The sequence below is a fragment of the Salvelinus fontinalis genome, chromosome 2 (assembly GCF_029448725.1).
Source record: "Salvelinus fontinalis isolate EN_2023a chromosome 2, ASM2944872v1, whole genome shotgun sequence".
Classification (NCBI taxonomy): Eukaryota; Metazoa; Chordata; class Actinopteri; order Salmoniformes; family Salmonidae; genus Salvelinus; species Salvelinus fontinalis.
The window spans coordinates 72,523,524-72,550,393 of record NC_074666.1 but is presented as its reverse complement, the minus strand read 5'-3'; the positions used below and the strand labels follow the sequence as shown (position 1 = coordinate 72,550,393).

Below are 26,870 nucleotides of genomic sequence, written 5' to 3'. Positions count from 1 at the left end.
AATGCACCCCTAGGCATCAAAAGTGTTTTTTATAAATCCACTACTTTTTGAAATTATATAATTCACTGACTACTTCTTAGCTAGGCCTAAAATAAGCCTTTTCAGATTTTTCATGTTCATTTGCAGATTTCTGCAACAATAAAATATAGAATTTCTGTGAGTAAAGGCTAGTTGTCAGCCCAGTTTATATAACTAGTGTGAGCATATTATACTTGTCAAACGCTGCTCCCAGTTTCTTGATATAGGGCACCATCTAGTGAAAATAAAACGGAAGTGCATAACACTGTCATAGTCTAGGTGAAAAAAAGTGTGTTTGCGCTGGGACAATAAAGTAATAGCCTAGATATGCTTAAATGTCAGTGTGAGTCATAATGTCAGCTTCTGAAAGCTTCACTGAGCATTTTGTTAATCAAATTTGAAGGACATTAATATCACAGTTTCACATAGGCCAACTTCCTGCTATGAGAGATGTGCTTCAGTAGACCCAATGATAAACTTCGCTGATTCAACTGCGCTGCGCATGAGTAAACGCGAGAGTCGAGGCGGTGGGCAAGATAAGATAGGCAAACGTATTTCCTGTGCTGTACCTGATTCTACATTGTTGTCTTGCCTACTAAGTGTAAACTCACAAGTTGTTAAATCAGCCCCTGGAAAATGCAAGCCATCAAGTGTGTGGTGGTTGGAGATGGGTAAGTTCTTTAATAAGTTATGTGTGCGCGCAGTTCAACAACTGGTAGGGTACTTGGATTTGGGTGTGTTAAAAAGTGGACAAAAACTCTATTTAGCCTTCTTTCAATTGTCTATTAACTGGGAGATGAATTCTTCTCTGTGTATTGTACTACACATTCTTGTGTCAAGAGACAACTTCTGTTTTTTATGAATTAATTGAATGAATTCGTTTCATATTGCATATGGGAGCTGCAGTAATTGGAATGTATGTACTTTTTATTTCAATTTGGTTGTCATACTTTTAATGATGAGGTTATTGTATATAGTTTGCACTGTTCATACCTTCCTCATAGCTGTTGTCTGTCAGCTTGATAGACTTGAGGGGGGCAAAATTGTAAAAGGTGCCACAGAACAATATAACCTTGTTCTAATCTTGTTCTAATAGCTAGACAAATAAATAATACTTTTAAGTAACAGCCTGTTGTGTACAGTATTAACCTTGATGTTCAGAAGCTCAATAGGTCTTTATCACAGAGTCAATACAACAACATAATGACGCCCTCAAGGCAGGAACTTCCCAGTAGAGCAAACCTCTATCTGTAAAACAGGCCACACAATTAACACTTTAAATTCCTAATTTGCATGTGCAGTTTTAACATCAGGTTGAGGAATGTATGATGACTTGATAATGACATTGTTCAACAGCCCTTAAATCAATACGGAAGAGACAGTGTAGCAATACACACCGAAGACAGGAAGGAAGTGCCTACACGCTTAGAAAAAAAGGTGCCATCTAGAACCTAAAACGGTTATACGGCTGTCCCCATAGGAGAACCCTTTGAATAACCCTTTTGGTTACTGATAGAACCCTTTTGGGTTCCATGTAAAAAACCTTTCTACAGAGGGTTCTACGTGGAACCCAAAAGGGTTCTCCTATGGGGACAGCCGAAGAACCCTTTTGGAGTGTGTGCAAGATTGGTGACAAGTTGAATAAGACAAAATGGATGCTGAGATGCTATCTGGAGATTGGGATCCGTGGGTGTAATGTCTGTAGGAGAGAGGAGATGGAGAGTAGTTGGTGATAATGAGGGCTTCAATTAAAGAGAACATTTACAAAGACACAGACAGACAGCAGCCAGTGAGGTCAATGCAGTCTTTTCCTGTTCTCCGTTCGTTAAACCTCTTCTCGTTTTGTAAAAGAGAAGTTCTGTTATGCTGCTTTTATCCTCCAGTTTTAGTTTTTAAGTTCCTCTTTAGTCTGTGGTGCACTCTGCACAGTCTCATGGTTACTAAAGAAACAAAAGCACAGCTGCCACCTATAACACAGTCACCTTTAACACCCACAACACCATTCTCATACATGGTCGATCCAAAGACACATTTTTGCTTGTTCTTTGTATTTCGACAAAGTGCAGTTATACAGCAAATGGCCTGTATTCAACAGGAAACTTCAACAGGAAGCTTTAGAATAGTAAGTGAAGTGGATTTACACCCAGTAGCAGAATGGAAGTTCATCATGGGCCCCTGATCTGTACTACACAGAAATGCATAATTATGGATATGAATGTCATTCTCTTCATGGTGATGTATCCTAAATAGGTACACAAGTAGAAATATGCATATTTGGGTATCATTCTACACACTGGCTGTTTTGTTTATGAGCTCCGCCACCAAACAAAACTACATTCTGTTGCTCTGGACCGGACCAAATCTGAACCAATTATAGAATTCTATGTTTCACAAGTTTGGACATTAAAGTACAGCACAGTAGTTGTGATGGGGGGGAAATCGATACAGATACATATTGGGATATTATTTTTGAGTGTACTCGTTTTGATAATATCGCAATATTAGTTTTGGGCTAGTTGGCTGTACCTGCAACAAAACTCCAGTATTTAAAAAAAAATAGGGAACCAATTTGTTTTCAGCACTTTTATTTCCATGAATGATAAAAAACTTGCCTTCTCATGACTCTCTCATGACCTTCTGCAGCAGACATATGGTGAGCAATATGTTTTGACCATGAAATCGCAATAAAATCACAGTATTGAATTGCAATACATATAGAATCGTGAAAATTGCAGTACATAATGTGTCAGCACCTAAGTATCGTGATAATATTGTATCGCGAGGTCCCTGGCAATTCCCAGCTCTACACAGTAGAGCTCAGTAGAGTACACTAGAGTTCAGTACAGTACAGTGTAGTAGAGTAGATTACAGTGTAGTAGAGTATAGTACTGTACATTATAGTGTACTCAACTCTAGTGTGTTCTACTGTGTACTGTACTGAACTCTACTCCACTCTATTCTACTACACTGTACTGTACTGAACTATATGCAACTATTATTTACCGTACTGTACTGTACTGACCTATACTCAACTATTATTTACTGTACTGTACTGTACTGAACTATATGCAACTATTATTTACCGTACTGTACTGTACTGACCTATACTCAACTATTATTTACTGTACTGTAATGTACTGAACTATATTCAACTATTATTTACTGTACTAACCTATACTCAACTATTATTTACTGTACTGACCTATACTCAACTATTATTTACTGTACTGACCTATACTCAACTATTATTTACTGTACTGACCTATACTCAACTATTATTTACTGTACTGTACTGACCTATACTCAACTATTCTTTACTGTACTGTACTGAATTATACTCAACTATTCTTTACTGTACTGAACTATACTGAACTATTCTTTACCTCACTGTACTGTACTATACTGTACTGTACTGTGCTGTCCAAACTTTTGAACCAGTCATGCATGTCTATGTTTGGGCCGAATGAAGGCCGGTCCAGACGTCTGTGGATGTTAAAATTAAGGTCAGGTCGGACTAACAAAATGAAGCAACTTTTCAACGTTCATCGACGTCCAGTGTCAGTTAGTGCTCAGTGGGTGAGGATGCTGGTTACAGTAAATGGAAAGAGAGGGGGCCCATGGGTCAGTGTCAGTAAGAGCTGGTAGAGGTGACATTAACTGGAGAGAAAGAGAAGAGAAGAGAAAGAGAAAGAGAAGAGAGAGAGAAAGAAAGAGAGAATATGAATGACAGAAAAATATAAATACTTCACAAAGGTACACTTCATAAGAGGTTTATGCCCCTATCGTCCTGACTGTCACTCAGTGTCACCGCCCTGCCTCCTGCCAACTCTGACACCCCGGTCCCCTATGTGGAGAACCCCTGTAGATCAGGAGACTTGAATAGCTTTGAAACTGTGACGGCTTACTTGTTTGAATGCAGTCATACAGTATGTATACGTGGGGAACATAGATATGTTTATTCCTGTAGGCTACATCAAGGCAGAGGTGACAGAAACAAAATAGCACACAAATAGGCCAACAACTTCATTCTGGCGTGTGGCATTTAGGTGTAAGTGTGATTTTGACATCTATATCCTCCTCGGTTGTTTTTTGTTTTAGGCCTTCTGACTGAGTGAGAAGTGAGAGCATTAAAAATGAACTCTGCCCAGCCGTTGGTAATTAGGTTGGTGTTTAAAGTCAGATGCTGTATATGTTGGATTCCCACCACGAAGTATCATTGAAAGCATTTATGTGCTGTAACTTTTAACTACTGTAGCATGATTGGCACTTTTTAGTCTTTTGTTCCGTTGTAGAACTTTGAGTTGAAAAGTAATTGCCCTGTTAAAAGGAGTACCTTTCAGATGCACAATAGAATATAGCATTTCACATGGTTCCATCAGGTTCATGTAGTAAGTTGTCACAATGCCATCATTGGATTTAGGGCTTCCATCCACCCCTGTCCCTTGTCCATCTGTGTGTGGGGGTAAGAAGAGAGAGGGAGCCTCATGCAGGAGGAGCAGGTGGAGAGTAGGAAGCACGGGGCCCCTACACTTAGACCACAGTCAACAGCATGTGTGTGTGAGTCAGAGGGTACCAGAGATAGACTGCTCAATGACACACTAACTCACCACTGAGATAGGGAAACAGACACTATCACACTACCCTGTATCTTACTCTCATATCACCTCTCTCTCTCATGTCACCTCTCTCTCTCTCTCTCTCTCTCTCTCTCTTGACTTCAGTTAGTGTGGACAGAACTGCTTCTTACCACCTAATATAATATACAGTAAGTTATTACTAATCATGTCTTCCACAAGGGTATAAACTATGAATGTTTCACCAGTTCTTTTCAATGGCCTCTATCAGGTTTCTTCTACCCAACCTTGAATGCTAACCTAATGATGTTCAAGGTGGAGCCAATCTGTAGAAGAAGCTGATGGTAGCCTGCCTACGTATAGCCCGGGGTGTCACTTTCTAACCTTGCCTAAAAATGTAACTCTGGGAGCACTCCTCAGACTAGCATTCCTTCCCTCCTGTCTGTACATGCAGGTGCGTGCTTCTTATTGGAATTTTACTGACAAAACCTTGACTGTGTTTTTAGCTGCTGCCTGTCAGAGGTGTTTTAGAACACTGACAAGAAGCTAGAGAAAGTGGATTACTGCTTCTCATAATGTAGGCAAGTTTGAAAGAAGCCAGGCCCCATCATGCTGTTCATTCAGCACATTGTACATAGTTAGAATGTCTATGGCCATTCATCAAACTGTAGCAAGCAATAAGGACAGTATATTGGCATCTTCTTTGCACAGGGAAAATCCCAAAAAGGAGTTGGCGTGCTGTTGTAGCATTTTATCATGAGTGACAGTGGACCATGATAGACATCAAGCTGAATTTAATGATGGTATTCTGGCGAAAATATGGTGGAAGCTTTCCAAACAAGAAAAATTTTAAGAATTTACGTAATCTGCAATTTTACGTTTCTTACCATATTAAGGCAGCTAACCCTTACAAAAAAAGAAAAAGAATTTCACCACTTCCATCTGCGTCTGGTTTCCCATCCATGGACGGACCAGGACCGACCCTGCTTAGCAAACCAACAGTGGGATGCAGGGTGCTATCCTGCTGGAATGAATGTGCCAAAACTTGCAACTGGAAAAAGCAGTGGCGTAAAGTACTTAAGTAAAAATACTTTAAAGTAAGTAGTGTTTTTGGGTATCTGTACTTTACTTTACTATTTATATTTTTGACATTTACTTTTACTTCACTACATTCCTAAAGAAGATTATGTATTTTTTACTCCATACATTTTCCCTGACACCCAAAAGTACTTGTTACATTCTGAATGCTTAGCAGGACAGAAAACGGTTCAATTCGCACACTTATCAAGAGACCATCCCTGGTCATCCCTACTGCCTCTGATCTGGCGGACTCACTAAACACAAATGCTTTGTTTTTAAATTATGTTTTAGTGTTGGAGTGTGTCCCTGGCTATCCATAAATGAAAAATATGAAAAAAATTGTGCCATCTGGTTTGCTTAATATAAGTACTTTTTAAAATTATTCATACTTTTACTTTTGATACTTAAGTATATTTAAAACCAAATACTTTTAGACTTTACTCAAGTAGTATTTTACTGGGTTACTTTTACTTGAGTAATTTTCTATTCAGGTATCTTTACTTTTACTCAAGTATGAGAATTGAGTACTTTTTCCACCACTGGAAAAAGGCAGCGAAAGCAAAGGCCAGGGTAACATAACCAAAAATAGGTAGAATTGTTTAATTTAATTGCATCCATTTACAATTAATTTGCCCTCGCTTTGACATTTTTTTCCCTTGCAATATTTTGTTTTGCTATCAATACTTTTGGATTTATGTTTTGCTTTCAATATCATTATTTTTGTTTGCAATACTAAGAATTTTGTTCTTGACTTCAGAAGTTTTGCTTGATATTAATGGGACAAAAGTAACTCACTCACAAGAGAATGGCACCATGTAGTAACACTATTAATCTAAACTAAGGAGTTTAAAGCGACAATCCTTAATTGAAACATTAACAGGTGTCCTTCCCACTACAGTTTCGGTAAAACGCTGAGGGATGGGGCTGGAGAAACGCAACCACTTTCAATCCATAGACTACACTATGGATGCAAGGACTGACCGTCCATGATATCAAAATGATAGTTTTAACCATATTTTTAGGCTATACAGTGTTTGTTTACATGAACTTTGTTAACAAACATTGGAGTAAAAATTGTATTTTTACTTTCATGTGGGTTTTTTTTACATATGAAACTCCAAATGTGATTTTCTCATGTGAAAATGCAATTCTAACTTAGTTTTTTCCAACTGCTTACACACGTTTTCAAAACTGTCTCCTTTTTTCAAAACTCTACACACAATTTCCAAAACTGCACACACAAAATGCAAAATACCTCACATCTCCTTCAAAATGTAACAGTGCATTCAAAATGCCATAAACACATGTCAGAATGAAGCATTTGCATCAAATGGCAAACACTGCTTTCATGGATAACCCATGTAAACACTGTTGTTCTAAATCTAAAGCTCTTTGGTCTTTCATAGGCTTATATCTACATTTCAATACAATGTTCTACAGGGAAAGTAATCTGCTGAGAGGGGTAACAAGTACACTGTAAACACCAATGCAATGTAGAAACAGAAAATATTTATTAGGCCTAACATTACTGTTGTATACAGTAGCATACAACAAAACCATAAACATATGTAAACCAAAAGTATATTCTTTAGAATACAGTAAAGAACACAATTGTGTGTGTGGGGTCCCGGGGGGGCAGTCCAGGAATTGGTGGGGGGGGGGGGCAGTCACCAGTGTTAAGCTACGCTTCATCTCTTCTCCGGCCAGGGTCTGGCCACAATACTTCGTCCACATCACAAGATACGTTTTCTCTTGCCAAACATCGAGGGAAGTATCTCCTAGCATGGCGTATCCAACCTTGGACAGAGGCAACCTCTATGTCCCCACATGCGTCTTCCATTGCCTGGAGAAGCGACATGCGGGCATAGGGTTGGCGATCATACACTTTCCAGCGCCAGAACAGCCCGGTGAAAACTAACATTGTCCCATAAAACCACAAATCTAGCAGGCTCCTGATCTGGATCAGGGACAAGCATTGTGTAAATTGCATCCAGAAAAGTGAGCATATGGCCGGTGTTGTACGGACCCAGTGTGGCATTGTGATGGAGGACCCCGTTTTGAGTGATGGCAGCACACATAGTTATATTACCCCCACGCTGTCCATGGACATTGGTAATTGCCCTCTGTCCTATTACATTTATTCCACGGCGCCTGGTTTTGGTGAGGTTGAAGCCAACCTCATCCACATAAATAAATTCATGGCGAATTACATGGGCATCCAGCTCCAATACTCTCTGTAACAGACAAAATGATATACAGATGAGTAAATATGGTATGTCTGAAGTACTGGAAGTAGTGTTGCATACATACCTCTACAAAGTCATGTCGCATATTCTTGACTCTGTCAGAGTTTCTCTCAAATGGCACCTTGTAAAGTTGTTTCATCGTCACTCGGTGCCGTTGGAGGATGCGTTGTATGGTCGACAGGCTTACAGCATTGATGTTGTTAAATATGGTGTCATTATTCAAGATATGCTCTCTTATCTCTCGAATCCTAATTGCATTGTTGGCCAAAACCATATTTATAATTGCAGTCTCTTGTACATCTGTAAACAAGCGTCCTCGTCCTCCATGATGTCTTTGCCTTTCCACTCTGTACAGAATTCAAACACAGTATGTGTTCAGCATAGGAACTGTAAACAATGTACAAAAAAATGTAGTACAGCATGATAACCAACCTCATTCATTCAATGCAGTGCAGTAAATGGATGGCTTAGAGTTACAAATGTTTATGCAATACTATGCAGTCATACGTATTTTACAGTACATTACTGTAATGCTAAAATAGTCATTAGATAGTTGCATACCTGTTCTCATACAGACGCCACTGTAAATCGACTCAAGTTGGGCTGGACTCTTAGTCCAGCCTCTCTCATGGTCAAACCGTGGTTGATCACATGATCAACAAGTGTTGCCCTAATCTCATCAGAGATGGCTCTCCTTCCTTCTCTTCTTTGCCCTCGTCCTCTTCTTCCTCTTCCTCTCCCTCCTACCCCTCTTGCTCTCTGTCCATTGTTGGCATCCATTGTTCAAAACAGGTAATCTGACCTTTGACCTATTTATAGGCCTATACTACAGTAAAGCAGTGATTGGTTAGTGATCAGTTAAGCTATTAGTGTTTGCACATGTGAGGAGTGTGTGTGTGACCTGGTGAATAAGTGTAGCATTTTGATTGGTTGTGTTTGGAAAAGGAGAGCAAGTCACTTCCTGTTAGATTTTTGTGTTTTAGGTAGAGAATTGTGTGTAGTGTTTTGAAAAAAGTGTTTTATGCAATTGAGTCAAAGGCTGAGAAATAGCTTATGGTTTTGGATATTTGGTGAGTAGTTTTGCACTTTGATTGAGAGGTTTCAAAAATCGTGTGACATGAAAAGATTTTGTGTGTAAGCAGTTGGAAAAAACTGTAATAGAAAATGAATATGATTTCACTTGTGAAATTTTACCTCAATATGAAAACAGCTACAGTATTTCACATGTGAAACTGCGAATTTGACATGTGTTTTTTTTGTAAGAGAAGGGAGTTACTCTGACAGCTGGCAGCTACCCTGTAATGACTATAGGTTCTCTCAGTGTGTGTGTGTGTGTGTGTGTGTGTGTGTTGGCACACAACTGATTGCTCAATGTCTGTTTCAGTGCTGTGGGAAAGACATGCCTGCTCATCAGCTACACAACCAACGCCTTCCCTGGAGAGTACATCCCCACAGTGTAAGTACTGGACCACAGACAGACACAGTGTACATGATATGGCTGGTACAGTGACAAATGTGTGGGCTGAATGGACAAACATCATACAACCAAAGGCCTACATAATGCAACCAATAACCAGAAATAGGAAATAATGTTGTATTCACATTAATTCTAGGGATTGGTATGCTAGATATTGACTTTACTTTCACAAACACCTATGGTATGCAGTTTTTACACACTCGGTGGCCAGTTTATTAGGTACACTATCTAGTACCAGGTCGGACCCCACTTTACCTTAAGAACAGCCTGAATTCTCTGGGGCATGGCGTTCAATTGTTGCTCAATTGGTGTCAAGGGACCTAACGTGTGCCAGGAAAACATTCCCCACACCAGTACCGTTAACACCAGGCAGGATGGGTCCATGGATTCAAGTTGTCTTGATGTCTGTCTGCCTGCTTTATATAGCAAGCCACGACCATGTGACTCACTGTCTGTAGGAGCGATCCATATTCGTGAATGGGGTGGTGTACCTAATAAACTGTATACTGTATATTCTGTGTAAGGTCTTTCACTGTAATATGTTCTAGATGTAATGGACTTATTTGTCTTCCAGGTTTGATAACTACTCAGCCAATGTGATGGTGGACAGTAAGCCAGTGAACCTGGGACTGTGGGATACAGCAGGACAGGAGGACTATGACAGACTCAGACCTCTGTCCTATCCTCAGACGGTAACACACACACACACATACAGAATCTCTATTACAAATTATATACAGTGGGGTCCGGAATTATTGACACCCTTGATAAAGATGAGCAGTAATGACTGTATACTGTCCAATTAATAATGGATGCTGCCATGATTACGAATAATCCTGAATGAATCGTGATGAATGAGAAGGTTACAGAGGGTCAAAAATCATAGCCCCAAAACATGCTAACCTCCCCTGTTATTGGTAATGGTGAGAGGTTAGCATGTCTTGGGGGTATGATCTTTGACCCTCTGTAACTTTCTCATTCATCATTATTCACGATTCATTCAGGATGTAAGCTGTTGACTACTTTATTTATAAGAATCTTTAGGGGTGTCAATAAATTTGACCACTACTTTTTTGAGAAAAACATAATATTACTTGTTAAACTAAATCTCTTTGAGCAATTGTATTAGCATAAAATAATATAATTTCCACATTGTTTGGAGCACACAATATAGTTCAGTATTTGCATACTACATTTTATATAGTCCTTATCGCTCATATTTATCAAAAGTGTCAATAATTTCGGACCCCACGTCTTCTACTACTCTGATACACCTTTCTACCCTTCAGTACAACCACATGTATTACTCCCTACACCTTCACTGACCAATGACCATATACACTATATGAATCACTAGATCTAATCTGTTTACAACATCAACATCTCCCTACACCTTTAATACTACCATTGATCAGACACTATGTTTGTCCCTTAGGATGTGTTCCTCATCTGTTTCTCTCTGGTGAGCCCAGCATCGTTTGAGAACGTCAGAGCCAAGGTGAGTGGATGCTGTGTGATCTTCATGGCTGTTGTGCTACATTGTATAGGTACATACAGTGGGGCAAAAAAGTATTTAGTCAGCCACCAATTGTGCAAGTTCTCCCACTTAAAAAGATGAGAGAGGCCTGTAATTTTCATCATAGGTACACTTCAACTATGACAGACAAAATGACGAAAAAAAATCCAGAAAATCACATTGTAGGATTTTTAATGAATTTATTTGCAAATTATGGTGGAAAATAAGTACTTGGTCACCTACAAACAAGCAAGATTTCTGGCTCTCACAGACCTGTAACTTCTTCTTTAAGAGGTTCCTCTGTCCTCTACTCGTTACCTGTATTAATGACACCTGTTTGAACTTGTTATCCGTATAAAAGACATCTGTCCACAACCTCAAACAGTCACACTCCAAATTCCACTATGGCCAAGACCAAAGAGCTGTTAAAGGACACCAGAAACAAGATTGTAGACCTGCACCAGGCTGGGAAGACTGAATCTGCAATAGGTAAGCAGCTTGGTTTGAAGAAATCAACTGTGGGAGCAATTATTAGGAAATGGAAGACATACAAGACCACTGATAATCTCCCTCGATCTGGGGCTCCACGCAAGATCTCATTCCGTGGGGTCAAAATGATCACAAGAACGGTGAGCAAAAATCCCAGAACCACACGGGGGGACCTAGTGAATGACCTGCAGAAAGCTGAGACCAAAGTAACAAAGCCTACCATCAGTAACACACTACGCCGCCAGGGACTCAAATCCTGCAGTGCCAGACGTGTCCCCCTGCTTAAGCCAGTACATGTCCAGGCCCGTCTGAAGTTTGCTAGAGAGCATTTGGATGATCCAGAAGAAGATTGGGAGAATGTCATATGGTCAGATGAAACCAAAATATAACTTTTTGGTAAAAACTCAACTCGTCGTGTTTGGAGGACAAAGAATGCTGAGTTGCATCCAAAGAACACCATACCTACTGTGAAGCATGGGGGTGGAAACATCATGCTTTGGGGCTGTTTTTCTGCAAAGGGACCAGGACGACTGATCCGTGTAAAGGAAAGAATGAATGGGGCCATGTATCGTGAGATTTTGAGTGAAAACCTCCTTCCATCAGCAAGGGCATTGAAGATGAAACGTGGCTGGGTCTTTCAGCATGACAATGATCCCAAACACACCGCCTTGGCAACGAAGGAGTGGCTTCGTAAGAAGCATTTCAAGGTCCTGGAGTGGCCTAGCCAGCATCCAGATCTCAACCCCATAGAAAATCTTTGGAGGGAGTTGAAAGTCCGTGTTGCCAAGCAACAGCCCCAAAACATCACTGCTCTAGAGGAGATCTGCATGGAGGAATGGGCCAAAATACCAGCAACAGTGTGTGAAAACCTTGTGAAGACTTACAGAAAACATTTGACCTCTGTCATTGCCAACAAAGGGTATATAACAAAGTATTGAGATAAACTTTTGTTATTGACCAAATACTTATTTTCCACCATAATTTGCAAATAAATTCATTAAAAATCCTACAATGTGATTTTCTGGATTTTTTTTTCTCATTTTGTCTGTCATAGTTGAAGTGTACCTATGATGAAAATTACAGGCCTCTCTCATCTTTTTAAGTGGGAGAACTTGCACAATTGGTGGCTGACTAAATACTTTTTTGCCCCACTGTATAGTATGCAATACACACATATTCTATTTGATCCGCCGCCGGAGTTTTTCTCTGTACCTAATGCAGGGATAGTGGATGACATTGTTCTCATAATGTAGGTGTTGATTGGCATTGATTGAGCTGCAGTATGTAGCATACATTATAGATTACTATACGGAGAGATTAACGTGTCAATACTGTTGATCACTCCTAAAGCACAGGGGTATTTAGATGTGCTTACCTTTCTGTGAATATAGATGGGTCATCATCTGTCAGTAATACAGAGGGGGGTGATGGAAAACAGAGCAGGATAACAGTAGTATGCCAGTTAATCTAGAAAATGCCTGTCAAGATTAAGATAATGAAGTGAGTCTAAACACATAGAGACATCAATCAATTTAAAAAGGATAGGCTACTCTGGTTTACCTGCTTTCAATAGAAAATCGAAGTGTACCGTATAATAAAACAAACATATTGCAGATTCTGGCATTTACGGTACAGTAATAGGATATAGTCCAATGGACAACTAATGTTTTTCTATTTTAACTGTCTGCGTAATGGTATTATCAATAGTTGTTTTGTGTTCTGCTGCTTTCAGCTCTACCTATTGTTGCAGAGGCCATGGTTTAGTCGCTTCAGTCAGACAGTCATAAATAAAATATTTCAAATCCAAGGACTAGAACAGCACATCTATTCAGGTAGCACGTTGCATCCCATTGGATTCCAATGACCCTCACTCCTTTTGGATAGGATATAGAAATGTGTTCATCAATAGAAATCATATTCATTCAGGTCAGAGAGAAGTAATCATCTCTTCTTTAACGGAGTCAAACATGGATGTCCCATGTGAACTTAACTCGCCTAATGCACGATGAGACCTCTACCTACTCCATCTCCATCTCTCCAGACGTCATGGGTTTTAAACTGACACAGTACTATAGAAGTTGAATTCACATCAAAGAGCTATAATATCACCAGAAAAGCCTGCCAAACGTTACCCTTTTCAAACACTTTTATTGTTGCTTCTTCTCATACCATTGCCTCAGCCATAGGCTTTGTCAAGAAGTTCTGGAAAACGGTTAAAGACCTGGAGAATAAACCCTCCCCCTCACAGCTGCCCATGTCACTTAATGTTGATGATGTGGTTGTTACTGACAAGAAGCACATGGCTGAGCTCTTTAATCACCACTTCATTAAGTCAGGATTCCTATTTGACTCAGACATGCCTCCTTGCCCGTCCCACATTTCCTCATCTGCCACCCCTTCTAATGCGACTGTCCCCGAGGCTTCTTCCTCTTTTTCCCCTGCCCTGCTACAAAGTTTCTCCCTGCAGGCGGTTACTGAGTCCGAGGAGCTAAAGGAGCTCCTTAAACTTGACAGAGTTAGATGCTTTAGACCCTTTCTTCTTTAAGGTTGCTGCCTCTATCATCGCTGTAGTATCTGGGATCTACATCTGTTTATATTAGTTACTATGCTGTTACTAAGCAGTGATGTATTACGACAGTGTTACGTTACTACACTTAATAGGAAATGCACATGCGCACTAGTGTGCCCGGGAACTGTAGAGCAGGAGAGGTTTTGACTAAACGAAAACTAACTGTACTCCCGTCTCCTGCCTGGTCATTTCTCCACAACACAAATATTACAGTGGCGACGAGGTGATTAAACTTCTTTAACGGACATTGCTTGAATGTAAGAATGTTGCGTGAGTAATGAAACTCAAAATAATTATGTAATTCGTCAGTTATTTTTTTATTTTCTTTCGCCAGTAAAAAAAGGCTAAGCACTGCTAGCAGGTACAGTGTTCAGGAGCTGCCAAGTATAAAGACTATTGGAGTCCAGAATAGCGACACTGCCCTCTGGTGGTTAAATAAAATTTAAAAAACTGTCATTGAACCCATTGAAATTAGGCGATCTCAGTGGAGAAATATTGTCAAGAAAAAAAAGGAAGAAGGAACGTAACACGGTGTGTACATTATTACAAATGAGTGCAGTGAACGAAGTAATTGCAGAAACTTCTGAAGTGAAGAATTAGATGAAAATTAAGGAATACAAGGAATAAGGAAACTGAACAATTAACTGTGAAAATGGCAACCATTGGTCGAGTACCAGAGTTTGAGGCTACAAAAGAGGAATTTGATTCCTATTTGGAGTGTTTGGAGCGTTGGCTGGCTGCAAATGAAATCAAAGATGAAAAGAAAGCAGACGTATTTCTCAGTGTTTTGGGTCCAACTGAGTATGGATTGCTGAAAGGTCTCATTGAACCAATAAAAGCAGTGGAGTTGAACTATGCAGAACTGACTGAAACTCTTTCAAGGCATTTCAAGCCTAAGCCAATTCTCATTGCAGAACGTTTCAGATTTTACCAACGTCACCAGAGTCAAGGGGAAACCGTGGCTGACTACATCCTTGCTTTGAAAAGGCTGGCAAGTACATGTGAGTTTGCACAATTTCTTGATGATGCTCTTCGAGACAAGTTTGTATGTGGTCTCACAGGTGAAGCATATCACAGAAGGCTTCTGTCAGAGAAGGACCTGACCTTTCGGAAAGCCTGTGATATCGCACTTGGACTTGAGCTTGCCCACAGGGATACTATTGAGCTATCGGGATATGCAGAACGTCAGAAAGGTGTTCACAAGGTCAGTGATGCACGTGGTGAAAAAGGCTCACAAAAGTCACTCTTTTCTCAGTCCCTTCCTCAAGGTTACACAAGAACAAAGCAGCCCACATCTCAAAGGTCTAAGCCAGGTTGCTACAGATGTGGGGGAGATAATCATCAGCACAGTGAATGTCGATTCCAAAATGTGAAGTGCCACAATTGTGGAAAGGTTGGACATTTACAGAAAGTGTGTAAAGCCTCAAAACGCACAGCAAGAGCGCACAAAGTGTCAGACGCAGCACAAGAAGAGGAAGGTACTACTGAAACAGTATTGGAACTGTCCACAGTGTACACAGCTCAACAACAAAAAGATGGAATCTATCTCAACATGGAGTTAGCGGGAAAACCGGTAAAAATGCAGCTGGACACCGGAGCGTCTGTATTTCTGGTTCCAGAGAGACTCTACAAAGAAAAACTGAAAGAGTGCCCTCTTCAGCCAGCGTCCATCCGCCTTTCTTCATACACTGGTGACACTATTCCTGTGTTAGGGCAGATCCAGGTACCAGTCCGGTATGAGGGGAAGGAGTGGACGCTACCGCTTGTCATTGTTAAAGGAGAAAAATCAGCCTTGCTAGGCAGAAACTGGCTACAAAAGATCAAGTTGAACTGGGGAGAAATCTTCAGTCTGAGAAAGGACAAACCAGTGAGTCAGGCTACACTCACTAACATGCTGGAGAAGCACAAAGAACTTTTCAAAGATGGCTACGGTGAAATACAAGACTTCACAGCAAAAGTCAGAGTGCAAGAAGGAACCAAGCCTATCTTTCACAAACCACGTCCAGTTGCCTATGCTCTTAAGGAAGCAGTAGAGAAGGAACTGGACCGCCTACAGAAAAATAACATAATCACGAAAGTAGCGAGGAGCGACTGGGCCGCTCCGATTGTTGTAGTCCCAAAGAAAGACAAGACCGTCAGAATGTGCGGTGACTACAAGGTCACAGTAAATCGCTGCATACTACCAGAGGAATATCCACTACCAAATGCTGAAGATCTGTTTGCCACTCTAGCTGGTGGGAAGGTTTTCAGTAAGCTGGACCTGGCATTCGCTTATCAGCAACTGAAGCTGGATCCGGAGTCAGAACAGTATCTGACCATCAATACACACAAGGGGCTATTCAGATTCAATTGCTTGGCCTATGGAATCTCGACAGCTCCAGCGATATTCCAACACACAATGGATCAGATCTTGGACGGTATAGACAACGTTGTGTGCTTCATGGACGACATCCTCGTGTCAGCACCAACCATTGGAGAGCACCTTGTAGTGCTGGACAAAGTGATGTCAAGACTGGAGAAATACGGAGTGAGAATGAAACGCAGCAAGTGTGAGTTTCTCCAGGACTCAGTGGAGTATCTCGGATACAAGATTGATGCACAAGGCCTGCACCCAACCAACAGCAAGGTGGAAGCAATCGTAAACGCACCAGCACCCACAAATATCTCAGAGCTGAGGTCATTTTTGGGGCTCCTGAACTATTACGGAAAGTTTGTAGCAAACCTGTCCACACTGTTGCATCCGCTTCACCAACTGCTGCAGGCCGATACAAAGTGGAATTGGTCCCCACAATGCGAAGAAGCATTCAAGACTTGCAAACAGCGTCTGCTAAAGAGCAAGTGGCTTGCCCACTACAACACAGAGATGAAGCTGAGACTCGCGTGTGATGCATCTCCATACGGAGTAGGAGCCGTCATCTCACATGTTCTATCGTCAGGTGAAGAACACCCTATTGCATTTGCATCACGGACTCTGTCACCAAGTGAGAAGAATTATGCTCAAATTGAGAAGGAAGCCCTGAGCATAATATTCGGAGTGAAGAAGTTTCACAAATACCTGTACGGAAGGAAGTTCCAACTGCTGACAGATCACAAGCCTCTGTTGGCCATCCTTGGACCAAAATCAGATATACCAACCCTTGCTGCACTTCGAATGCAACGTTGGGCTCTGATATTATTAGCCTACGACTACGAGATTGAGTACAGACGATCCAGTGATCACGCAAATGCAGATGCACTATCAAGACTACCATGCAATAGTGACTCCGACAGTGAAGATGATAGAGCAGTCTTCCAGATCTCTCTCATTGACGAACTGCCCATATCTGCTTCAGACATAGCAGAGGAAACAAGGAAAGATCCAGCGCTTTCCAAAGTCTTGGACTTAACATTAGGAGGTTGGCCAACCTTCGTAAATGACGATAACCTTCGTCCATTCATCGACAAGAAAGACCAGTTGTCCACTGATCAAGGATGTGTTCTGTGGGGATCAAGGGTGGTGGTACCTCACAAATTCCAGAGGAGACTGCTATCTGACCTGCATGAGGGACATCCAGGAATCACTCGAATGAAAGCACTCGCTCGCAGTTATCTGTGGTGGCCTGGACTGGATCAGGACATTCAACAGTATGTAGGCCACTGCTCACCTTGTGAAGCTGTTCGCAACAAGCCTGCTGCTGCACCTCTTCATCCATGGTCCTGGGCTGCTACACCTTGGGAACGCATCCATGTGGATTACGCCGAGATTGACAAGCAACATTTCCTTGTTGTCGTCGATGTCCATTCCAAGTGGATGGAAGTGCTCAACTGACCACAGCTGAGAAGACCATCAATCTTCTCAGACACCTGTTCGCATCCTTTAGACTAGTCAAGGAGCTCGTATCGGACAATGGCCCTCCTTTCACGTCAAGCGATTTTGAAATGTTTCTCAAGAACAATGGAGTAAGGCACATCCTGTCACCACCTCACCACCCGGCATCAAACGGAGCAGCGGAGAGAGCCGTGCAAACTTTTAAGAAGGCCTGGAATAGACTCGAGGTTCAGTCTGTGCCCACCCACCAAAGGCTTCCCCGGTTCCTGTTTACTTACCGTAACACACCACACACAGTAACGGAATGTACACCAGCTGAACTGTTTCTGAGACGCCAACCACGCACCCGCCTGACATTGTTGAAACCAGACTTGTCAAGCACTGTGGCAAAGCACCAGCTACAGCAGAAGAAAGCTCATGACAGACACTCAAAGACTGTCAGAGAATTCAAAGAGGGAGAGGGGGTGATGGTACGTGATTTCAGACACCCCAAGAGCCTGTGGAACTCAGGTGTGATCTTGCAACGCAAAGGACCTTTGACTTACCAAGTCCAAATTGGTCATCGCCAGGTCAACGTTCATGTGGATCATCTGCTACGGTCCAACGCCCCAGCAGAGACACGCCGAGAGAACAAGAACAATAACGACCCCCAGGACGATTCTCCTGACTGTGGACGTACGGGAGAGACAGAGCCTGACCTTCCACCCGAACCTGGCCCACCACCGGAAGCCTAGGAGGAGCGGAGATATCCTATTCGACAGCGAAGGGCACCTCAAAAGCTTGACCTGTGAGTTGAGCTGTTTAAGGTAACAGACAGTAAAACAAACAAACACTTTAATATGTCCTAGATAAAAGGAAAGAAAACGGACATTACCTGGGTTAGTTATTAGGACACAAACTCCATCTTCGGGGCAGAATAATCCCCTGGATTTGTGCTGAGCTCTGAAAAGTCTGCTTCAACCCAGTAGTTGAAAAATGTTAAGAATGCATTGTTCGATATTGCATTAGTAGTTCCCTAACATATTTACCTTGTTCTCTGGGAGTTAAACACTATGGGGGAGGAGTGTAGTCTCTGGGATCTACATCTGTTTATATTAGTTACTATGCTGTTACTAAGCAGTGATGTATTACGACAGTGTTACGTTACTACACCTAATAGGAAATGCACATGCGCACTAGTGTGCCCGGGAACTGGAGAGCAGGAGAGGTTTTGACTAAACGAAAACTAACTGTACTCCCGTCTCCTGCCTGGTCATTTCTCCACAACACAAATATTACAATCGCCAAGCCTATCTCCGGCCTTTTTAACCTGTCTCTCCTTTCTGGGGAGGTTCTCATTGCTAGGAAGGCTACCATGGTTCGTCCTTTATTTAAAGGATAAGATCAAGCTGATTCTAACCAATATAGGCCTGTTTCTATTTGCCCTGTTTAGAAAGCCAGTCAGTTGATTATTGACAAGTTTTTCCAACACTTTTGGAAAAACTTGTCAATAATCAACTGACTGGCTTTCTTGATGTCTATAGTATTCTCTCGGGTATGCAATCTGGTTTCCGCTCAGGTTAGGGATGTGTCATTGCAACCTTAAAGGTCCTCAATGATTTCACCATTGCCCTTGATTCTAAGCAATATTGTGCTGCTATTTTTATTGACATGGCCAAAGCTTTTGATACGATAGACCATTCCATTCTTGTGGGCCGGCTAAGGGGTATTGGGTATTGGTGTCTCTGAGGGGTCTTTGGGCTGGTTTGCGAATTACCTCTCTCAAAGAGTGCAGTGTATAAAGTCAGAAAATGTGCTCTCAGCCACTGCCTGTCACCACACCAAGAGAGTACCTCAAGGCTTGATCTTAGGCCCCACGCTCTTCTCAATTTACATCAAAACATAGCTCAGGCAGTAGGAAGCTCTCTCATCCATTTATATGCAGACGATACAGTCTTATACTGAGCTGGCCCCTCCCCGGATGTTGTGTTAAATGCTCTACAACAAAGCTTTCTCTGCCCTTAACCTTGTTCTGAACACCTCCAAAACAAAGGCCATATGTTTTGGTAAGAAGAATGCCCCTCCTCCCACAGATGTTATTACTACTTCTGAGGGTTTAGAGCCTCATACAAGTACTTGGGAGTATGGCTAGACGGTGCACTGTCCTTCTCTCAGCACATATCAAAGCTGCAGGCTAAAGTTAAATCTAGACTTGGTTTGCTCTATCGTAATCGCTCCTCTTTCACCCCAGGTGCCAAACTAACCCTGATTCAGATGACCATCCTACCCAAGCTAGATTACAGAGACGTAATTTATAGATTGGCAGGTAAGGGTGCTCTCGAGCGGCTAGGTGTTCTTTACCATTCGGCCATCAGATTCCTTATAGGACACTCTATACTCTGTAAACGGGTCATCTCTGTATACCCGTCGCAAGACCCATTGGTTGATGCTTATTTATAAAACCCTCTTAGGCCTCACTCCCCCCTATCTGAGATATCTACTGCAGCCCTCATCCTCCACATAGAACACTCGTTCTGCCAGTCACATTCTGTTAAAGGTTCCCAAAGCACACACATCCCTGGATCGCTCCTATTTTTAGTTTGCTGCAGCTAGCGACTGGAACGAGCTGCAACAAACACTCAAACTGGACAGTTTTATCTCAATCTCTTCATTCAAAGACTCAATCATGGACACTCTTACTGACAGTTATGACTGCTTTGTGTGATGTATTGTTGTCTCTACCTTCTTGCCCTTTGTGCTGTTGTCTGTGCCCAATAATGTTTGTACCATGTTTTGTGCTGCTACCATTTTGTGTTGCTACCATGTTGTTGTTATGTTGTGTTGCTACTATGCTGTGTTGTCATGTGTTGCTGCCTTGCTATGTTGTTGTCTTAAGTTTCTCTTTATGTATTGTTGTGTTGTCTCTCTTGTTGTGATGTGTGTTTTGTCCTATATTTATATTGTATTTATTTTTATTTTTTATCCCAGGCCGCCGTCCCCGCAGAAGGCCTTTTGCCTTTTGGTAGGCTATCATTGTAAATAAGAATTTGTTCTTAAAACTTCTCTAGGATAGGGGGCAGAGTTTTCACTTTTGTAAAAATAGCGTGCCCAATTTCAACTTCCTTCTACTCATCCCCAGAATATAAGATATGCATATTATTAGTATATTTGGATAGAAAACACTCTGTAGTTTCTAAAACTATTTTAATCATATCTGTAAGTATAACAGAACTTATGTAGCAGGCAAAACCTCGAGGACTAACCATAATTATTTGTTTTTTTTTTAAGTCACTGTCTGTTCAATGAGTTTTCATTGGGAAGCCAGATTTCTAATCACTCTGTTCTCAGTTCCTACTGCTTCCACTGGATGTCACCAGTCTTAGGAAATAGGTTGAGGTTATTCATTTGTGCAATGAAGAAGAAGGCCATCAGGAAGTAGAGTAACATCATGTGTACTGTTTGAGAGGTGCGCAAGACTAAAGAAAGTAGCGTTAGTTTGTTTATCTCCTGTATTGAAAACAGATAGACCCTTCTTCAATTTGATCGATTATTAACGTTTACAAATACCTTAAGTTGTATTACAAAAGTACTTTGAAATGTTTTGGCAAAGTTTAGAGGTAATTTTTTAGATATTTTGTAGTGACTTTGCGCAAATTGGAAGCTGTTTTTTTCTGGATCAACATGCCAAATAAATGAACAATTTGGATATATATGGACGGAATTAATCGAACAAAAGGACCATTTGTGATGTTTATGGGACATATTGGAGTGCCAACAAAAGAATCTCGTCAAAGGTAATGCATGTTTTATATTTTATATCTGCGTTTTGAGTTGCGCCTGCAGGGTTGAAATATGCTACTCTCTCTTTGTTGACATTGTGTTATCAGATAATAGCATCTTATGCTTTCGCCGAAAAGCCTTTTTGAAATCTGTTGGCTGGATGTTGGCTGGATTCACAACGAGTGTAGCTTTAATTTGGTATCTTACATGTGTGATTTAATTAAAGTTTGATTTTATATAATTTTTTTGAATTTGGCGCTCTACATTTTCCCTGGCTATTGGCCAAGTGGGACGCTACCGTCCCGCTATCCCAGAGAGGTTTTAACTGACTTTCTTAGTTAAATAAAGGTTAAATAAAATGTAAAAAATGACAGTTACGTGTCTGACTCCTCTGACTTCAATGTCAACCGTTTGAATTGAGCTGATTAGTTTGGGAACTGTCAGTGTTGGAGAGGACAGCATTATATCAAGAGCAGTCATTTTTTCCTCCTCTCTCCATCTTTCTCAGTCTGTTTTTTCATGGCATGTTCCCAATGAGTCTCCATGGTAACATTGACCATGTATGCAAATGGAGCTTTAGTAGATTACCAGGCTTTCAGGTGACATTAGGATCTATTTAACATGGAAGGTAGGCTACAGACTGTGTGGGGGAAGAGTCACAGCCAGAGTCACAGCCATGTAGCATGTTGCTCACACTAACCCACCCATGTCACTCTGGTATTTTCCTGTCAAAAGGAGATTCAATTGACCCGTGTTATCTCTGATTATTGCCACGGTACACCTCCTACTGCTATCACCATTTTGGATCAGCAGGAGATCAAAAATCAATTAGCCATCGCTGGGTAAATGGTTGGAGTTTGAATTTCTCTCCAAGCTTCTCAAGGCAAGTGTTGTGGTTTATGTCTTCCATTATCATAACACTGTATTGGCCAACTCATATCTTAACCTAGCAGAACCTAATTCCCTCACTCAGTTTCAGAGAGACACTAGTAAACTAAAGGTGCCATTTTCGAAAACACAGAGTTGCTACACCACTAAATGAATGTGTTTCCATTTAATCCAGTCAGCCTCGATGGAAGTTAGGGATGATTTAACTCATGGCACCATCACCTTTCTTAGTAGGAATCTGGGAAGTTTTATTTGTTAAAGTGACATCTCTTACCTGTCCTGGTATATAGAGAAGCATCCTTTCATCTCTCTTCCACAGAGTCTGTAGGGTCAGGGCAGAGGTAACCTCTTAGTTCCTGAATAGTGAAAGCCTTTTATTGTAAAGCTGCTCTTCTCCAATGAGACCTCCTAAGGAGCTAAGACTCTGTGAGATCTACCCTAGTCCTTTGTGTGGCATTCTAGGTTTGATGGCAGGAAGGCCAAAGAGTGCAGAGGAGACGGCGCTTTGTCCCCATAGATGACTAAATAATGGCTACCCTGCAATGAAAGAGAGACAGACACGAGAGGCAGAAAAACCTTGGTGCAATAGTACTGAGAATCCTTGATGCATTTTTCACAGAATGTAGTGTGTGTGTGTGTGTGTGTGTGTGTGTGTGTGTGTGTGTGTGTGTGTGTGTGTGTGTGTGTGTGTTTTCTCGGTAGACTCAGTGAAATACCTGAAATGTGTGTGTGTGCATACAGTATGTGCGTGCTTCACTGTCACTGTTCTCATTACTATACATTCATGCTCTATAAAAAAGAAAAAATTTCAACCTTGACATTCCCTCCACTCTGCTGTAACAGCTAATGATGGCTTGCAGGATGTGTCCTATATTGTATTAGAGATGCCAATAATTACTGACGTATAAACATACGTAGAGCTGTTAACCAGGTGTTAAGCAGAGAAGCTGATGAAATGCCTCCAAATGAACAGAGGCACACTAAAATAAGCGAAGGTGACTCACTAACGTCATTCATAAGCATTCATTTCCTATTCTGCAAAAGCATACACTGCTCTCTTGTTTCTATCAGTCACTCAATGTGGAAGAAGGAACTTCCTTTTTCATTGAGTGACTGATAGAAACAAGAGAGTAGCCATTTATTTGAATACTGTGTAATAATAATGACGGTAATGATAGTAGTAATAATAATAATAATAATAGTAATAGACAGAGTTTCCTAGATTTTATGTGTGAGGAGCTATACCAGGAATCAACCTCTGCATTAACTGGCTACTCCATAATACAGTAGTAGAACCAGGGGGGAAGAGACGGAGCGAGAGGCTTGACTCTGCCCCAAAATCTGTCCACAAGTAGGGATTTTTTTAATGGATGTCGAATTTCGTCAACAAATTTTTTTAAATTCTAATTTGCTACGGGAGGCTTATTTGATCTAATAGACGTTTTGTAATGTTTAGGTTGTTACGAATGTTCTGATATAAGTGAACACACGTGGCATTCCTGCAACTTTGAGAAAAATTATTTTATTTCTGAGTTATGCCTGTTGGTTAGAATGTTCCCGCCTGACCCCGCCTCCTCCTGTCTGCAGTCCGCTTTGCGGACATTTATTCACATTTTTAAAGCGGTCAGTACAGTATCTTGTCAGAATATAGATCATCTTTGGTAGAATTAACATGAGCTGTATCACAGAAAAGGAAGTGATAAGTAATTCAGTATCTTTTGCTGCGGCCATGTTGACCTACTCTGTGTGTGCTTGCTCCCACTAGTGGTACCCTGAGGTACGACACCACTGCCCCTCCACACCCATCATCCTCGTGGGCACCAAGCTGGATCTGAGGGACGAGAAGGAAACCATTGAGAAGCTGAAGGAGAAGAAGCTAGCGCCCATCACCTACCCACAAGGCTTAGCACTAGCCAAAGAGATAGGTATGTGGGTCTCTGGGATCCTGAATTAGTGATCGTGCATCAGAGATCTACCATGATTGGTATACAGTGGTCACTCTGGGTTTGTGATTGGATATGACTGAATCAGCGATTGATTGATTATCTGTCATTTTAATGATTGTTGTTCACAGAGCTGTACAGTATCATGGAACACTTTGTATTCTGCTCTTAGTCCTTATAATACATAGTTGTTGAGATTTCATGTCGCCCAAGCTTCACATTCTTGGAATCATCGCCCGCCAGCCGTGCATTATGCCAGATAAACAGTCTATCCTCTTCATGTCCCTCATACATCTATTGTGTGTTTTCTGGGTAGACTCGGTGAAGTACCTGGAATGCTCTGCCCTGACCCAGCGGGGGCTGAAGACGGTCTTTGACGAGGCCATCCGAGCGGTGCTGTGCCCCCAGCCCACCAAGGTGAAGAAACGACCCTGTCTACTCATCTGATCTCAGACCTGTGGATAGACCAAGAGGGAAGAGCTCAGGAATCACACAACAGCAAATGTTGATTTTAGTTAAATACAAAGTTTGGCAGTTTTACAAAGTGGTCTAATGTTCAGATGAGTCAACATATGTAGTGTTGAGTCTTGCCATCTGTATTGTATAACCAGCTATAATTACAGTATATAGTGTATGCCTCAATCCCAAATAAATGGAAGATAGTTGGACCGTCGGATTGTACCATTACAGATGGTGCCGACCTTTCCCACTGATTGGGGATTGAGGCATATAGCTGGATCTACGATTCTTCTCAATGTTAGACCACTGTTCAGGTCTGAAAACAACCATCAGACTTTCTGCTGCATCAATATAAATGTCCTTAATATTTTCAAGACAAATCCTGGATATGTACACATGGATAAGTGTTTTAGATTCATATATTGGTATTTGGTTTTGGTTTCTGACTCATTTTCTTATACACTTCTTCTATATGGTTAGTTAATGCAGTGACTGGTCCTTAATGTACAAGAAAGACACTGAAAATACATAGACCAAACATTAGTGTGTATAGTCAGAAATGTATTGCACCATCCTAATATAAGAAACTTTCTAAAATTATCATGTTGTTTACTCTATAAAATGTATTTTTCATATTTTGACATGATACAGCATTCTACTATATTCCTAAGGTACCATATTACATTTCTCTCTATTACAATTTAATTTAACACAAAAAAACATATGAGTGTGTGTGTGTTTGTGTGTCCCCTTGCCCTTAGAACAGCCTCAATTCGCTGGGGCATGGACTCCACAAAGTATCGGAAGCGAACCACAGGGATGCTGGCCCATGTTGACTCTAATGCTTCCCACAGTTTTGTCAAGTTGGCTGGATATCCTTTGGGTGGTGGACCATTCTTGATGCACATGAGAAACTGTTGAGCGTGAAAAACCCAGCAGCGTTGCAGTTCTTGACACAAACCGGTGCGCCTGGCACCTGCTACCATACCCCGTTCAAAGGCGCTAACATTTTTTGTCTTGCCCATTCCCCCTCTGAATGGCACACATGTACAATCCATGTCTCAATTGTCTCAAGGCTTAAAAAATCCTTATTTAACCTGTCTCCTCCCCTTCATTTACACTGTTTGAAGTGGATTTAACAAGTGATATTAATAAGGGATCATACCTTTCACCTGGTAATTCTATGTCAAAAATGTTTTGTATACTCAGTGATAAGTACAGCATGTCAGCTTTTATTTGAGGGTATTTTCATACATACATTACCTGTTTTGCCATTTGGAAATGAAAGCACTTTATGTTTCTCGTCCCCCCATTTGAAGAAATCAGAAGTATTTGGACTTAAGTCAAAAGTTTAGCATTTTCCTTACACACAATGACTACATCAAGCTTGTGACTTTTCAAATATGTTGGGTGCTGGCCTCCCGAGTGGCACTGCACTCAAAGGCACTACATCCCAGTGCTTGAGGCGTCACTACAGACCCGGGTTTGACCCCGGGCTGTGTGGCAGCCAGCTGCGACCGGGAGACCCATGAGGTGGCGCACAATTGTCCCAGTGTCGTCCGGGTTACGGCAGGGTTTGGCCGGACGGGATGTCCTTGTCCCAATGTGCTTTAGCGACTCCTGTGGTGGGTCGGGCGCATGCACACTGACACGGTCACCAGTTGTACGGTGTTTCCTCCGACACATTGGTACGGCTGGCTTCCAGGTTAAGCAAGCAGTGTGTCAAGAAGCAGTGCAGCTTGGCAGGGTTGTGTTTCGGAGGATGCATGGTTCCGTACGTGAGTTGCGGTGATGTGATAAGACTGTAACTAACAATTGGATATCATGAAATTGGGGAGGAAAAGGGGTAAAAAGTTTTTAAAAGTTATAAATTGTTGGGTGCTTTTGTGGTTAGTTTTGGTTGTGTTTCTGATTATGTTTTGGAACTGTGTCTTGTGCCAATATGTTTCATGTGGATGCTACCATGATTATTGCTAATCATTAATTAATCGTGAATAATGATATGGGGCACAAAGATCATACTGCCCCCCCCCCCCCACCCCCC

At 41.4% G+C, this 26,870-nt stretch overlaps 1 protein-coding gene across 2 annotated transcripts; it reads left to right on the top strand.

Annotated features, from left to right (window-relative positions):
* The first annotated feature begins 507 nt into the window (after nt 1-507).
* LOC129825225 (ras-related C3 botulinum toxin substrate 2) lies at nt 508-26,870 on the top strand. 2 transcript variants are annotated; one of them, XM_055885149.1, is made up of 6 exons: nt 508-689; nt 9,303-9,374; nt 9,970-10,087; nt 10,831-10,893; nt 24,190-24,353; nt 24,684-24,744. In XM_055885149.1, exons 1-6 carry the CDS (start codon nt 655-657, stop codon nt 24,742-24,744), a joined length of 513 nt encoding a protein of 170 aa, XP_055741124.1. In that variant the 5' UTR covers nt 508-654. The 2 variants fall into 2 exon arrangements, with proteins under 2 accessions (XP_055741124.1, XP_055741115.1); XM_055885140.1 differs by having other exon boundaries at nt 511-689; nt 24,190-24,349; nt 24,684-26,870.